Source organism: Vipera berus (assembly GCF_964194415.1).
Source record: "Vipera berus genome assembly, chromosome: 10".
Taxonomy (NCBI): domain Eukaryota; kingdom Metazoa; phylum Chordata; class Lepidosauria; order Squamata; family Viperidae; genus Vipera; species Vipera berus.
Window position 1 is genome coordinate 17367986 of NC_138213.1, and position 16734 is coordinate 17384719.

General features: G+C 46.4%; 1 protein-coding gene across 4 annotated transcripts in view; it reads left to right on the plus strand.

Moving 5' to 3' along the window:
- Positions 1-9171: 9171 nt before the first annotated feature.
- Positions 9172-16734, plus strand: part of CBFB (core-binding factor subunit beta) — a 45011-nt gene continuing 37448 nt past the window's right edge. For all 4 annotated transcript variants that reach the window (XM_081336202.1, XM_081336200.1, XM_081336203.1 and 1 more), the window contains exons 1-2: positions 9172-9487; positions 14483-14569. In XM_081336202.1, the coding sequence (XP_081192328.1) occupies positions 9410-9487; positions 14483-14569 (165 nt within the window). In that variant the 5' untranslated portion in view covers positions 9172-9409. The remainder of the gene's footprint in view (positions 9488-14482; positions 14570-16734) is intronic.

The window sequence follows — 16734 nt, forward strand, 5'->3', positions numbered from 1 at the left end:
TGATGGATGACTTGGCAGGTCTCCGGTAAATGCTCTTCACAGATCAAAGTTCAACGTGTCTGTATTCGTTGTTTAAAATAACCTAATTGCTTCCACTAAATGGGATGCGATATCTTTTTATTATTATTAAAGAGTTTTACAAAAACAAAATTTTACAATATATCCCCAAATCCCCCCCACCCCAAACCCGCCCATTTCCCCCCCCCCACTTCCCAGAGCTAAATACAGGATTACAGTTACAATAATCATATTCTAAATAAAAATTATGCATAATATACAATTAACCAAATTCATAATGTGCTTTAACTCCCCTTTAACATAACTACAAAGTACCAATAACAATATCCCACTAAAATCTACTCATAAGCTAAATGGAACTTTTTAGTCCCATATTTGTTCTGAATATAATTTATCCATCTCCTCCAAACTGAATGATCTTTCAAATAAGCAGAAATCTTAGACATTTCTGCAAGATTCGAAACTTTAAACACCCATTCTTCTATAGATCAAAGTTCAACGTGTCTGTATTCGTTGTTTAAAATAACCTAATTGCTTCCACTAAATGGGATGCGATATCTTGACTACAATGGAAGTGGAGGCTGAAAAGCAGGTTGCCAAATGCTTTCACCCCACCCCCCACCCCCGTGGTTCTAAGGCAGGAGCCACCGATTGGAGACTCGGACTTCACAAAAGCCAGTTCCATGTGTGTCCGACAAAGATGCAAGGATGACGAAAGGAGATATTCCCTCGGAGAACCAACAGGCGGAAACCAACACCCAGAGTTTTACCCCCACCCCCAAATTTCTCCCAGCTAGGAGATGGGAGATCAATCAATCAGAATAGAGTGGAAGGGACCTTGGAGGTCTTCTAGTCCAACCCCCTGCTCAAGCAGGAGACCCTATACCAGGGGTAGGCAACCTTGGCTCTTTTGTGACTCGTGGACTTCAACTCCCAGAATTCCTGAACCAGCATGGCTAAGCATGGAAACCTCTCCCTTTCCCCTCAGCATGGCTGGCTCAGGAATTCTGGGAGCTGAAGTCCATGAGTCACAAAAGAGCCAAGGTTGCCTAGCCCCACCCTATACATTCTAGACAAGTGGCTGTCTTGTCTCTTCCCGAAAAATTTCCGGTGATGAAGCACCCACAACTTCTGAAGGCAAGCCAAGCCCTTCCAGAAGTTGTGAATGCTTCATCGCTGGAGGTCCTCAAGAAGAGACTGGACAGCCACTTGCCTGGCATGGTCTAACATTTTTTAATTGAAGATGGAGGAACTTTTTTAGTCAGGACAACGCCCTGCGTCTCTGGCCACAGATGAAGCTCTCATTTCAGACCTACCATCTGGTGGCACCTAGCCTGCAGAGGGAGAAGGATGGACGAGTGAATCCTTGCCAGGCTCTCCTTCAGCCAAATGATCACCAAGATCGGTGATGAGGAGACTAAGCTCAGCACCACCACAGACTTGGGCCGCTGACACTCGTTTCTTCCTCCTTTTTCACATTCCACAAAGGTGCCAGGTAGAAACCTAGATGCCCACTGAGATAAAGTTCCTGAACGCTTGGATGCACCCAGGAGCTCCTTAGATCTTGTCCAACTTTGGCAGATTGACCAGTCCATCAGTTGGAGCTATTAGGAAGTTAACCTAACTTCTTAAGACTCCTTGGTGCTCTCTGAGCTTGGTTATTTTCAGGTAGATGTTTCAGGGCCAACTACGTAACATAATCAGTGTACTGGTGATGCTACCTACGGTAGTTGGGTAATGAAATGTCTGCATGAAAGCAATCAAATTCGGAGAACACAAAAGACATCACAGTTCAATCCTGAGCTACAACTATTCTAGCCCAGCGGCTCCCAACCTTTTCTATACCCCGCACCCTTGGAATGCTTCTGATATTCTCACACCCCTTTAAAAAGTTTGAAATAACAGCAATGAATTATGCATATACGCTATAATTTTGAAAAGCCAAGTTTTTGCACCCCCGGAAATATTGTCTTGCACCCCCAGTTGGGAAGCCTAACCAAACTAGGTAACACCATCAGTTTTAGGAGGAGGAAGAGGAGGAGGAGGAGGACTGTGAGGTACATGTTGGTCTCTGAGCTCGGTTGTTTCCTTGCAGACGTTTCATGACCCAAACTAGGTAACATCATCAGTGCAACAATCCAGGCAAAGTGGTGCCACTCAACATGTTGAGTTTGATGATGTTCCCTGGTTGGGTCATGAAACGTCTGCAAGAAAACAAGCGAGCTGAGAGAGCACCAAGGATCCCACAGCCCTCCTCCTCCTCCTCGCAAAACCCACTCCCTTCTAGCACAGATGTTGTTTCATAGTTTGGTAATGAAACATCTGCAAGAAAACAAGCAAGCACCAAGGACCCCTCAGTTCAACCCTGAGCTACAGACATTCTCCTTTGCTGATTCTGTTCTATTATTGGGATTCTTGGAGTTAATTGGATAAGTCAGTTTGCATTTAGCCAGGACACAGATGTGTTGGGTGAAGAAAGCCAACATGGTCCCTTCTTATCTTGGTTTGTTTTCCCTTCATTATAATCCCAGAGACCCTGATTCATCCCTCCCATTTTATTTTAACTGTTTCAAAATCTCTATGGATGACAAGTAAAAGATGTTTTCCCTGGAGTTGAACCCATCCACGTCTTTTGTTGTATTTCCTGGCTATTTGGAAGTGTTTTACCAGAGGATCAGGGATATGATCAGTTTGAAACTATAAAAATGTTTAAACTTTTTAAACTTCCATTTAAAACTTTTTAACTTTAAAGAAAAGGTTTAAACTTTTTGAACTTTAATTTAAAAATCTTTTTTTTTGGGGGGGGGGAGTCGTTTTTGTTTTGCTTTGGAAACTTTCCCCAATTCTGACTCTGAAGCCGATATTATAAATAGGAGTACAAAAATTAAAAATAGTCCAGTGGCAGAATGATTGGGCTACATAGTTGAACGGTAAGAATACAGGAAATGGCTGCATTTTAGGCTACTTGCTCAATTACCAGTGCTGTGTAGCATAAGATCATCTTTTCTGCAAAGGACTTTGGCATGTATACTTGTTACAAATGAAAAATGTACACCTTTTTTATTTTATTTTTAAAAAATGAATTAGCCTTTGGTGGTGACTCTTTGGCAGAAGATCTTTCCCTACTGCTCCTACTGAATCTTTTAACTGCATATGCCGAAGGCTAGGAAAGTGTGAGAATTTTATTGTTCATTTTTCTACAGGAAAGTGCTGTCACCTTACATAAAAGGGAGGGATGCTGAGATGGAGGAGGAAGGAGAACGCAGGATCAATTTATCTCTCTGTTCGCTTTAAAGTGATGGCTGCTGTTTCTTCCTTTGGACAAAATCTGGTTGTGTTTAGTGTAGAATAACCTCCACTCAAACACAGTCAGGAACATTTACAATCGGAGCAGACAGTTTAAAAAAAGATGAATCAGAAAGCAGTGGGGGTACTAGCATTCTGAAGTCAAGATGCATTAGATCTCCATTTCAAATTTAACTCTAAAAAACAGGCCTGACTTTTCCAGACAGACAGGATAGAAATGTATGTTTCCCCCGATCCTTTTTCACTGCAATTTTTAATTCTTCTTCCTAAAAAAAAAAGTCTGTCTGGTTGCCTTTTTTCAAAAATAACTTTTGATACAGCTATGACCTGGATGACTGAGAATCTTCATAGACACTAAAAAACTGCAGTCTTCAAGTGCATATCCATCTTTAGATAATTACAACAATTACAACTCTTCTCAGATTCATCTTTAGCATATTTAACCGTCCTAATTAGGTTTCCTATTATATTTTCCATTTTCTTCCAGATGGGTAAAATCAGCTTAGTTAACTCAGTGAATGAGTTTGATCGGTAATTGTTGAGATTTTGTGAGGCTACAATTTAACATTGACTCACTTCCTGCAAAGCCTTCAAAAGAACATTTGAAGAGTAAATACCAATATTCTCCTAATTGTCCATCATTTTTCTCTGATCTTCTCAACTAAACAAGCAGATTCTTGCCTAGGAAAGCTCACGCTAGAATAGAGAAAGTATGTTTTTTTTTGTTTTTCTGGATGTGATTTCCTACACAAGTGTAATTGAGCTGTGTGAGTTGGGATATTCAGGATAGCCATTCTTGGAGAATCAAGAAGTTTTAAGATTTATTTACATTTTCTCACTTCTTGCAAAGCCTCCAGAACTTCTGGACCAGGGGTGTCAAATTCAAATTTCATTGAGGGCCGCATCAGCATTGCGGTTGCCCTCAGGGGGCCGGGTGGGCATGGCCAGGGTGGGCGTGGCCTACTGGGTGGGCGTGGCTAGTGCGTGTGGCCTACTGGGTGGGCGTGGCTAGAGTGCGTATGGCCTACTGGGTGGGCGTGGCCAGCTCTACATCGTTCTCATCAAGGGTGCCTATGGGGGCCTGGGCAGGAGTGGGACAGATCTGAGGGTCTCTGGCAGGAGGAGGGTCTCTGGGCCAGGGCCAAGGCAGTGGGGGCCGTTCCCTCACTGTTTCCAGGATGGCTTTGCGGGCCGCATGAACCCACTTTGCGGGCCGGATGCGGCCCCCGGGCCTTGTGTTTGACATGTCTGTTCTGGACAGTCACTTGTCTGAGACGGCACAGGTTCCCCTGCTTCAGCAGGGGGCTGGACTAGAAGACCTCCAAGGTCCCTTCCAACTCTATTCTATTCTGTTCTATTCTAAAAATGAAAGGTAAAATGCCCACATTCTCCTGTCAACCCATCTGGGTTGATAAAAGAGTGAAATCATGAACTGACTCCCTTTTCTGCGGAAAATTTAGAATCCCCGCCATCCTCAAAGGGGCAAACCAGGTCTAAGAACCCTGCAGCTTTTGCACATTAATCTTAGTTAGCTTAACCAGTGAACTCCAGGCATTTTGTTGGCTTAAGTGTTCAGGGACGCGGTGGCTCAGTGGGTTAGGACACAGAGCTTGTCGATCAGAAGGTCGGCAGTTTGGCGGGTCGAATCCCGAGTGCCAGTTACTCGTCCCAGCTTCTGCCAAGCTAGCAGTTCAAAAGCACGTTAAAATTCAAGTAGAAAAATAGGGACCACCACGGTGGGAAGGTAACAGCGTTCCCTGCACCTTTGGCGTCCAGTCATGCCGGCCACATGACCATGGACACGTCCTCGGAAAAGCGACTAGCACGCATGTGCGGGGAAACCTTTACCTTTACCTTTTAAGTGTTCAGGGGCTTGTGTGTACCCAGACAATGGGTTAATTCAGCAATCAAGCATGTCGTACAAACACAGCCACGTTTGCCAATTTCCAGAGGGATAACTGTGGTCTGTTGAGGCAAACACAATAGACAGTGGAGGCTTTGTTCACACAAGACAATTACCCAGGCAGAGCCGAACTGCAGTTTGATCAAATCGCCCAACTTGAGGGAGATCGAATGACACTCTGAACCCTCAAGTAAAGTTCAGAGACTGGGCTCGCACAACTCACAAGGCGGCCGAGACGAGATCGGCTTGTTCGTCTTTCGCTATGTGGGACACATACACCCCTACTTTGCAGCGTCTGACGAACTGACCTTGGTTTCCTGCAAATACACAACTTATAATCATTTGTTTAGTGACCAAAGTTGCAACGGCACTAAAAAAGGGAGGGGACTTACAGCAAGCCCTCACATTTATGAGGCCCGCGGTGTCCCGAATCATGTGATCAAAACTCGAATGCTCGGCAACTGGTGTATATTTATGACGGTTGAACCCTGCTGGGGTCACATGATCACCACTGGCGATCTTCCCAGCTGGCTTCCAGCAAAGTCAAGGGAGGAAGTTGGTTTTGCTTAACGATCAGGTGACTCACTTAACCACTGTGGCCAAACGGTCATAAAATCAGGTGCAACTCACTTAAGGACTGCCTTGCTTAGCCACAGAAATTCTGAACCTGTTGTGGTCGTAAGTAGAGGACTATCTGTACCCTCCACGTTCAACGACAGTCCCAAATCCTGTGGCTTAAGCAACCACCAGGTGATTCACTTAACAGCCATGGCCAAAATGTCATAAAATCAGGTGCAACTCACTTAAGGACTGTCTTGCTTAGCGACAGAAATTCTGAACTTCTTGTGGTCATAAGTAGAGGACTATCTGTACCCTCCACGTTCAACGACAGTCCCAAATCCTGTGGCTTAAGCAACCACCAGGTGATTCACTTAACAGCCATGGCCAAAAGGTCATAAAATCAGGTGCAACTCACTTAAGGACTGTCTTGTTTAGCGACAGAAATTCTGAACCTTGTAGTCATAAGTAGAGGACTATTTGTACCCTCTGCATTTAAGGATACCCCCAAATCTTGTGGCTGAAGCCGCAGGCCCTGTTGTTGTTAGCTGCGAAGTCATGTCCGACCCATCGCGACCCTATGGACAACGTTCCTCCAGGCCTTCCTGTCCTCTACCATCTTCTGGAGTCCCTTTAAGCTCACGCCTTCTGCTTCAGTGACTCCATCCAGCCACCTCATTCTCTGTCGTCCCCTTCTTCTCTTGCCCTCAACCTTTCCCAGCATTAGGCTCTTCTCCAGTGAGTCCTTCCTTCTCCTTAGGTGGCCAAAGTATTTGAGTTTCAGCTTCAGGATCTGGCCTTCTAAAGAGCAGTCAGGGTTGATCTCCTCTAGGACTGACCGGTTTGATCGCCTTGCAGCCCAAGGGACTCGCAGGAGTCTTCTCCAGCAGGCCCTGTTGAATGTGCCCCAAAAGGATCCTGCACATTTCCACTTCAGAGAAGCCCAGGTGCCTGCCTCTTTGCTCCTGCCCGGCTTTGCACGCTGCTGTTTTCCCACAACCAGGGCACCCGAGGCAACCCCTAGGAAGCACAGTCGAGCCGCCTAAGACAGCGTTTCCCAACCTTAGGAACTTGAAGATGCGTGGACTTCAACTCCCAGAATTCTGGGAGTTGAAGTCCACGCATCTTCAAGTTCCTAAGGTTGGAAAACGCTGGCCTAAGAAGCCAGCAGAAGCAGAACGCGAATTGCTCGCTCGCTGCAAAAGCAGGAAACAGGAAATCCATCAGACGAGGCGAGCGAGTGAGTGTGTGCGCGCGTGCAAAGAGGCAGAAAGGGAGCAAGCAGGACGTGCAGGGTTGCGCGCGGGGTAGGGCGCAAGAGCGGGGCTCGGAGGGCTTCCGACGATCCCACTCTCCGCTTTCTGCTTTTTTTCCCCTACTTTTGCAACGGGCGGGCCAGCCCGGGACCCACCCGACCTCCGCGGCCGTCTGCAAACTCGATCCTCTTGTCTCCGTTTCCACCCCCACGGATTTAGGATTGCTCCCCCGCCAGCAGAGCCGCCCCAGCGTGGATCCGATAGCTTTTCCGTCCCCTCCCCGCAGGCTCGCCCCTTTTTCGCAAACCAGCCCCCACCGATCCGAAGGGGGAAGATATGAAGGGGCCACGCCGAGCAGCCCGATCCTAAGCACGTCACGCAGCAAAAGGGCATTCATTCCCCGGGGAGGAGGAGGGGGGGTCTCTCGTTCACTGGGAGGATCCGGTCTCCGCGAGGTTGCAAAAGGCGCGTCAAAATTCCGGATCGGATTCCCGCCGGTCGTAGATTTCCCTCGTTCTGGATTTACGGCGACTTATCTGGCTTTCGACGGCGAAGCAAAGCAGCAAAGGGCCGGCTCGCGCTTCGATGCCTCTGCCCGACGGGCGTCCGCTTACTCACGAGGAGGAGGGCCCGGTGGAGGGGCTGCCTCTTTGCAAGCAAGGAGCCCCACCCCGGGACTTGGGATTCCAGAAAGCAGGAGTCCGTTTGCCTCCCGCCCCCCTCGCCATTACAAGCAGTCCTCGACTTACAACAGTTCATTTAGTGACCGTTCAAAGTTACGACGGGATTGGAAAAAAAGTCGACTTGGACCTGTTTTTCCAGACTTTATGACCAGTGCAGCAACCCTGCAGCCATGCGACCCAAATTCAGACGCTTGGCAAATGACTCATATTTAAGACGGTCGGTCCCAGTTTCCCCCCTCCCCCGGGGTCACATGATCCCCTTTGGTGACCCGATAAGCAAAGTCAGTGGGGAAGCCAGATTCACTTAACAAACATGTTACTAACTTTTATCAACTGCAGTGATTCACTTAACCACCGTAGCAAGAAAGGTCGTAAAATGGGGCAAAACTCACTTAACACTTGTCTCACTTAACAGTAGAAACGTTGGGCTCCGTTGCGGTCGTAAGTCGAGGACTACCTGTAAAAAGCTACCCCCGTGCGCGAGCTGTTGTTCCGTGGTGCGGGCGATGGGAATCGGAGTCCCAAACTCCGGAGGGGCTTTGACGTCAGCCCCATCTTGCGGAAGGGGGAATATCGGAGGGAGGACGTCCGTGGGAATAATCGTCCATTTTTTTTTACAACTTTTAAGAAAATTAATTTGAACAAGACGAGGTCGGTGCCAAGCGACCACCTTTCTCCAACGACCTTGTGGAGTTCCCCACACCCACCCACCCCCATCCTCCGCAGCCAGGCCCTTTTTGAGACCGAGAAAGGGCCAATGCAATTACAGCTGCGCTCCCAAAGGCGAGGTGCACGCTAGTCACGCATAGCACGTGTGAATGCATTCCCAAGACACTTTCACTGATCTGCTTAAGCACGTTTAACTCCTGGTCCGAGCGACGCTACCTTTGCCCGGTAACTTCAAAACACCCCCCCCACACACACACACACCCCTCCTCGATTTCCACAACGCGTCCTCGAACGAACCCAAACCAACTCAGCCAAAGTTTTTAGCACGTTGCACAACCTACACAAGCGGCCGCCTCTCCTCCCATCCGGTTGACTCGCTCGGTGCGAAGATCCCGACCGAAAGTCCGGGCAACTCGGAAGAAAAGTGGGCTCCCCACTCCCCTCCCCCGCTTGGAAAGGTCCCTTCTAAACCCGCGGGACCCCCGAAAGCTGTCGGGCCCCCCTCCCTCCCTCCCTCCCCCCACCGAGAAAGGAGACCACGGCGAGATGCGCATCCCGCCCTGAGCGCGCGCCTCTCCGCCTCGCCCCTCCACCTCCGCGCATGCGCGCCGCCCCTCCCCGCGGGCAGCCCTTCGGCGCGGCTCCCTCGGCCGCGTCCTCTACCTTTTCTTCCCCTTCCTTAATGGGAGGCGTGGGGTGGGGGGAGCAAGGCGGGTGGGCGGGGCCGCGCAGGCGCAGCGGGGAGCGCTGGCTGGTTCGCTCGCTCCTCTGGCGCGCGGCGCCTCCGCCCCCTCGGCTCCCCTCAGAGGCTCCGAGACGCCTCAGCGGCGGCGGCGGCGGCAGCAGCGGCGACCGTTGGCCGGCCGAGCGGGCTCCTCCTTCTCCCGCGCTCTCCGGCTACCTGTCTGGCCGCCAGCCGGCTTGTCCCGGGCGCGCAGGGTAGCCGGCGGCGGGACGCGTTTTGTTGGTCGCCGGCCGGCCGGCTGGCTGGCTGGCCGCGGCGCCTTCCGCGCACCATGCCGCGCGTCGTCCCGGACCAGCGGAGCAAGTTCGAGAACGAGGAGTTCTTCAGGAAGCTGAGCCGGGAGTGCGAGGTGAGGCGGCGGGGCGGAAGTGGGGCGGCGGCGCTGCCTTCCCCGCGCCCATCATCCCCAGCCAGGCTTCCCTCCGGGTCCGCGGGAGCCCCGCTGGCCTCAGGTGCCGGGTTCGGAATCCCCATCATCCCCAGCCAGCCTTCTCTCTGCGTGCCGGGTTCCCTCTTTCCTCCGGTTTCGGGGTTTGGGAGCCCCATCATCCCCAGCCAGCTTTCCTTCGGTGGTACTTCTATCTCGGTCGTTGAGTTCGGAATCCCCATCATCCCCAGCCAGCCTTCCCCCTCCTGTGTGCCGGATCCTACTTGCCTCCAGCTTCTGGGTTCGGGATTCCCATCATCCCCAGCTAGCCTTCAGTGATCCTTCGTTCCATCTCTCCCCTAGTCGTTGGGTTTTCGTTCCCATCATCCACAGGTAGCTTTCTCTAGCCCCGGACTCCACTTCCCCCTGTCCCTAAGTTTGGAATCCCATCATCCCCCACCAGCATTCCCTTTGTTGGCCCATTCATTCCACTCATCTCTGCTTCGGTGGCTGGCTTGGAATCCCATCATCCCACGCCAGCCTTCCCTCTGTAGTCCCAGACCCCACTTTGCTGGATTTGGAATCCCATCATCCCCAGCTCACGTTCCATCTGGCATTCGTTCCACCCATCTTGGCTGCAATTGCTGGCTTGGAATCCCATCCTTCCCGATTTGCAGAGAGCTACCAATGGATTTGGTTTGGATTCCCATCGTCCCCAGCCAGCCTTCCTTCTTTGCCCTGGGATCCCACTTCCCCGATTCGGTTTTGACTTCTGTCTTTCCTAGCCAGTTTTTCTTTGACACACCAACTACCCCCTTTCCCCCCCCCTTTCCAGGTTTTTGGTTTTTCATGCACTCATCGTGTCCAGCCAGATTTCCGGTGCTTCTCCTGGCCCCCAGCTTCTCCTTTCTCTCCCCAAACTGGTGCGCTCTGGACTTCCATTATCCTCAGCCAGTTATCTTCTTTTTTTTTTTAAATCCCATTTATATCCCGCCCTTCTCCGAAGACTTAGGGCGTCTTACAATCTAAAGCCATCTCATCTTCCCCCAGTGGGGGATTTGCAGACAAATAAGATCTTGATCACCATCATCCCCAGCCAGTCTTCCTCTTGTCTTCTCCCCCCTCTTCCCAAGTTTTTTTTTAATCCCATTTATATCCCGCCCTTCTCCGAAGACTCAGGGCGGCTTACAATCTAAGAAGCACAAATCAATGTGCTTAGCAATAGCCTTCATTCTATGTATATGCCTGCTTATTAGGGCTTTCGCCCCGCCCCCCCCAGCGGCATTATTACAAAGTCAGCTTAATTGCCCCCAACAATCTGGGTCCTCATTTTACCTACCTCGGAAGGATGGAAGGCTGAGTCAACCATGAGCCTGGTGGGACGCCAACCTGCACTAATTGCAGGCAGCTGGTGTTACTTAAGGAGGCATTAGCCCACTGCTCCACCAAGGCTCTTGGCCCTCTCCAGCTATGTTGGACTTCCGCTCCCATCATTCCCAGCCTGTCTTCATTTTGTGATCCAAACACCAGTCCTCTTCCCATCCTCCCCTTTCATCCCAAACCAGTCTTCAGCTTTTAGCCCTGTAACCCTGCCAGCCAGCCTCAAGCTGTTGGGTTGGGTTGGGATTGAACTCCCATCATCCACAGCTGCCAACAAGCTCTGCTGCTAGATAACCTGCCTTGCCTTAGTCTTTCCCTAATCCGGCGCCTTCCCGATTTGCAAAGCTACCACATTTGGCGGATGAGCCATATGCAGAGAGTGGCAGGGGAATGTCATGCCTTTGGAGACACCCACATCTGAATACATGAGTCCCAGAGACTGGAAAAAAACCCTCTTTTTCCCCAAGCCTTGATTTGGAAATAAGCCTTCCTTCCCCAGGCAGGCAGCTGTCCAACTGAAGCTGTGTTCTCATCTGCAGGGTAAAGATGGAACTGAGCTTCAGCCCTCATCCTGTAAGGGTTATCAGTTTAGGAACTTTAGGATCGAAGTCCGCTCCACCAGATAATAAAGGGGTTGATCTGGGAAGTGCAGAAATGTGCTTTTTTTGCTGAAAAAGAGCTAATAATGGCTACCCTTCTGGAAATGAGCTAAGGGCAGGGAACTTTTGGTCTTCCTTTGCATTTTTGCAGGGGCAAAAGCTGTGTGCAAGTATCTACCTCGTTTTTTTTAAAGAAGTATTTTTATCCTACTTTTTTCTTCAGTTGAGGAAGCTTTGGGTGCTTTTGAATGAACAGGTTGCCATTCTGTATCTGTGCAGCCCCCATCATCTCTCAGAAGCTACAGCCCGTCTCATTCATTTGTACTCCAGGGAATTGATGCCCTCCAGATGTGTACTGCTTCAGCTCCCATCATCCCCAATCAGTCTAGCCAATCCTGTGCAGCCTGCAAATGATAGATAGTGTTTGGTGCCCTACCCAGGTTCTGAAGTTAGGGAAGGTTTAAATTATAAACTGAAATAAAACCCATCATGTATAAGATTTCAGCCCCGTTTCCAAGTATTTTTACTTGGAAGTAACCCCACTCTCCTCCCTGCCCCCATGCAGGAGAATTCTTAAAGTTGCAGACGTGATAGCATGAGCCTCAAGGGTAAAAAACAAAAATAAAGGGGATCCTTACTGAATTTAGGGATGTGAAGCTTCTTCCTGTTCCTGTTTTGTACATACAACTGATCTGGCCCGGTTCAGAAAGAAAAAAAATTACTTCTCCCCCTCCCCCATTCCATTAAAAAAAAATTGCATTGCTGTTGATTAGTTGGAAAGTTGAGGAATGGTTACCTTTGTCTTCTGTACTGATTACTTTTCATGGATGTTGAAAAAAAGATCTGCTTTACAGTCAGGTTGGTTATGACTCAGTATAATTGATGAGACAACTATTTTATAAGATGGTAACAGTACACTTCTACAAATGTTAATTTGAAAGCAAGCTCTGCTGTTTTCATTGAGTTTTACTCTATTCTAAATAGGTGTACAATTGTAATTTCAATGAATATGATTATAACAGCGCACAATGGAAGAATGGCGTAAAATCCACCTTAATTGTCTTGATATTATATGTACTAGAGCTATGGTTGAATGCAAGGATTAAGAGTTAAGTGCCCGTGTTTTGATTCCATTTCTGATCTTAGCACAGCAAATTATGCTTTTGGAATCCTTTTGTATCATTCAAGGAATGGTTAAGAATGATTCCTGAAGAAAGATAAAAAGGGATCCAGTGGTTGTGTCCTCGTATAAATCTAACCACTTTTTTATATAACTTTGGTGTATATTAAGTAAGATAAAGCTCTGTAGTGTTAGTATGTTTCCTGCTTGAATATGGTCCAAACAGCTAACATTTATTCCAGATAAAGCTCAGATGAAGATGATCCTATGTATATAGTGGGGGTAATCAGCACTAGTAAGCACCACATATTTCAGACATTTTTATTCCTATATGTTAAATGTGAAAATTGACAGTTTAAAATATATCAAATGCTGAAGTTGTTAAATTTAAATTAACTAGAATTAGTAAAAATTCACTTTCTAGCACGAGAGCTGGATACTTACTATTTTAACATTTATAACAACAAAAATATATCGTGGGAACTTTCCTACAATATTTCTTAAGGCAGTGGTGGCGAACCTATGGCACGCGTGCCAGAGGTGGCACTCAGAGCCCTCTCTGTTGGCACGCGCGCCACCGTCACCAGCAGCAGGTCCATCAGGCTGCCACTGCCACTCAGAGCAGGAGCCCCACCCAGCACAAAGGAGGTGAAGTCGCTGACTAGCCAGCTCGAGTAGAAGTGGTGGAGCAGAGGTCACCAACCATTGTCGATTGGCGGACTGGAAGAAAAGGGAGGGGGAAGCATTTTACATGCGTGCATGCGTGCACGGGGACGTGAGCACACACATGCTGCAAATGGGGCGGGGCGAGTGTCTGCGTGATACTCACTAGCCATTTTTGTGCCCCCAGTTCTTGCATGCTAGAGGCGGCACTCAGAGGTGCCTCCCTGCTCCCCCTGAGGGCAGCACAATGCTGATGCGGCCCTGGCACTTTGCAATAAATAAGTGTGTTTTGGGTTGCGGTTTGGGCACTCAGTCTCTAAAAGGTTTGCCATCACTGTCTTAAGGTGTCATGTTGTGAATGTGCCCCAGCGTCCATATGGACACATTTTTCTCTAGTATATTCCTGATTTTATGCACTCATGCAGCTCCTGTTTCTCTTTTTTTCATTTTCTGTTCTTGGCATCCTACTCATCTCTGGCATTTATTACCTCACATCCTACCAACACCATTAAAACAGTTATGCTCTTCATTTCTGCTACCGGAGACAGGCCTTTCCCCATTTGAATGGTAGACACATGGAATATTTCCTTTGCCTGAGACACCACATGCAGTTCAAGCTGCATATTATTGAAATATAAGTTTTATGTGGATGTGCATTTGCACTAATCTTATATATAAAATATGAAATCAGTAATCTATCATCTGTTAGGTTACTGCGAAGGATATTTATTGTAAATAGACTGATTAACTGGAAAAAAGTTTAGTATATCTCTTCATTTATGTCTGATGTTCTGCTGTCAATTATGTTTATGCTTTATGATCTTCCTACGAAGATGGCTGGGATTTTGTTTTTTATGGCCATAATCCCATCCACTGACTGCAAAATTCTGTAACTTTAGAAGGGCAGGCCTCTTTTCATGTATTTCTTTGCTTCTTAGGCAACCACGTTGATATTTTTCCTCCCGACTCTTTGCCTTTTCCAGTTTGCTACAGCACTTGAATACGAAAGTGGTAAAATAAAAAGTTGGGAAATCTGTAAAAAAAAGGGGGGGGGGTAATTTAAAGTTGGGAATGGGTGGTGGCATACTGTACTGATATTCACACACATACATATTCGCATTCTAACCATCATCTCTGCAGGCTCGCCCTTATCTCTTTGTTGGTACTGTAAAACAGCCATGATTCAGATTTTGATTTAGTTCCTGCTCGTTGCAGATTAAATATACTGGCTTCAGGGATAGACCGCATGAAGAAAGACAGGCCAGGTTTCAGAATGCATGCCGGGATGGACGATCTGAGATAGTAAGTTTATGCATTTATATTTTTATTTGAGGTACTTGTGTCTTCAATTTGAACTGCTTGGTGACTCAGGATAAACTGCAGATTTTTTAGGAATCTAGCCCATTTCTTATGCTAGCTCTGAACTGTTAGCATTGTTCTTTCTCTCTCTCTATGCCTTTCATCTTTTGCTTGCTGCAAAATGTGAGGTAATTACATAAGATTACGTAACTAAACATTTGAAATAATATAGAATGTGAATTAATTAACTCCAAATTTATAATTTAAACTGCATACTACACAGTACAAAGTTAATCAACGTGTTACCTCTTCTTAAGAGTTGTTTTATAATACTGGTAGTTGTTACATATAAAACAGAAAAATATCCTTCAATTTTCCTTCCAGTTCATATAAACTAGAAAAACACTGGCTATTTGCATTTTTTTTCTTCTGTGTCATTCATTTATTTAAGCAAGGCATGGTGTTTATCTGTTTACTCATACTTTACTCTAGGCACTTGAGGTGGTTTAGAAAAGCATGTGCTTAATTGACACTTTTTAACAGTTTTAAAAAAATGTGAATCTCTGTCTAGATTCAATTACAATAGAGTAAAAATTGTAGAAGTCTAAACTAAGTAAAAAGTTCATATGCTATCAAAAATGCTGATAACTTTATAGGAGGAAAACCCTTCATCATTAACTATTGCTAAGGAGGAAAGACTGAAAAGGGGGCTTTCAAAGAGATAAATTCAAACTTGGTTACAGGAAAAGAGATTTCTCAAGGCTCGGGATTATTGGATGCTAAAAAGTACATTGTTCAGTCATGTAATTGGACATAATGTTGATTCTTTGAAAGAACTGCATGAAATTCATTGCTTGATTTTAGTTTCTGCTTTTTAATTGTGACCTATTTTATTATATAGTAACATGATATGTAATATTTAGTTACATGGATTTTTTGTATCCATTGAGATCTTCAGGTGTGCTTTTAAAAAAGCAAAGAGGATAATTGTATACTTTATGTTGAAGGCTGACATAGATACTTGTAAGTGAAACTCTTGAACATCCTGACAGCATATACCTTATGGAAGTTTTTTATCTTTCACAAATCATAATTAAACTAACTTTTGCTGAATTGTTATTCAGTAAAATGCATGGGACTTGTTCAGTTTAATGGTATTTTTTCCCATTGCAGATTGGCCTCCTCATAAGGTCTGTCTTATATAGCAATAAGGCTACCTTCTACAGGTTTACATGGTCTGTACAGTAATATTTGTCCTGAATGAATTAGTTGCATGCTGTCTACACTTAATTTAGCATAATAAAGTATGGCATATTATGACAGAGCCTAAAGTTTATACACTATACTCTCACTATTATCAAGGTCCAAACTTACAGAAGAGCTGTATGTTTTTTTTAATTAACTCCACCTGTTTCATCTGAACCTGACAAACTCTAGTTAATCTAATTGTAGTTTAGACTTTGAATATAAATAGAAACTACTATTGTTAAAACAGTACATTAAGAATTGGCCTGAAGTGCATACATTTCTCATTTGGATCCATAGTTTCTTTTAGTTCCAGAACAAGTGGTATTATGGAACATTCATACATAGACTGTATTTTGTTTGTCAGTTATATTAAAACTTACATAAAGTATATATAAGGGACGCGGTGGCTCAGTGGGTTAGGACGCTGAGCTTGTCGATCAGAAGGTCGGCAGTTTGGCGGGCCGAATCCCGAGTGCCGCGTAACAGAGTGAGCGCCTGTTACTCGTCCCAGCTTCTGCCAACCTAGCAGTTCGAAAGCACAAAAAATGCAAGTAGAAAAATAGGGACCACTCCGGTGGGAAGGTAACAGCGTTCCGTGCGCCTTTGGCGTCTAGTCATGCCGGCCACGTGACCACAGAAACGTCCTCGGACAAGCGCTGGCTCTTTCGCTTTGAAACGGAGATGAGCACCGGCCCCTAGAGTCGGAAACGACTAGCACGCATGTGCGGGGGAACCTTTACCTTTTTAAAGTATATATTTTAAAAAGTAAAAAGATGGTAGATTATGTTCAACTATTAAGGCAAACAATATACCTAGAATTTTATGATAGTGTAAAAATTAGTCCTATCTATCAGAATAAAATCTGTTTAATCACAAACATTGTATCATTTGAAGTACCTAAGAAGATTGTTCATTGGCTG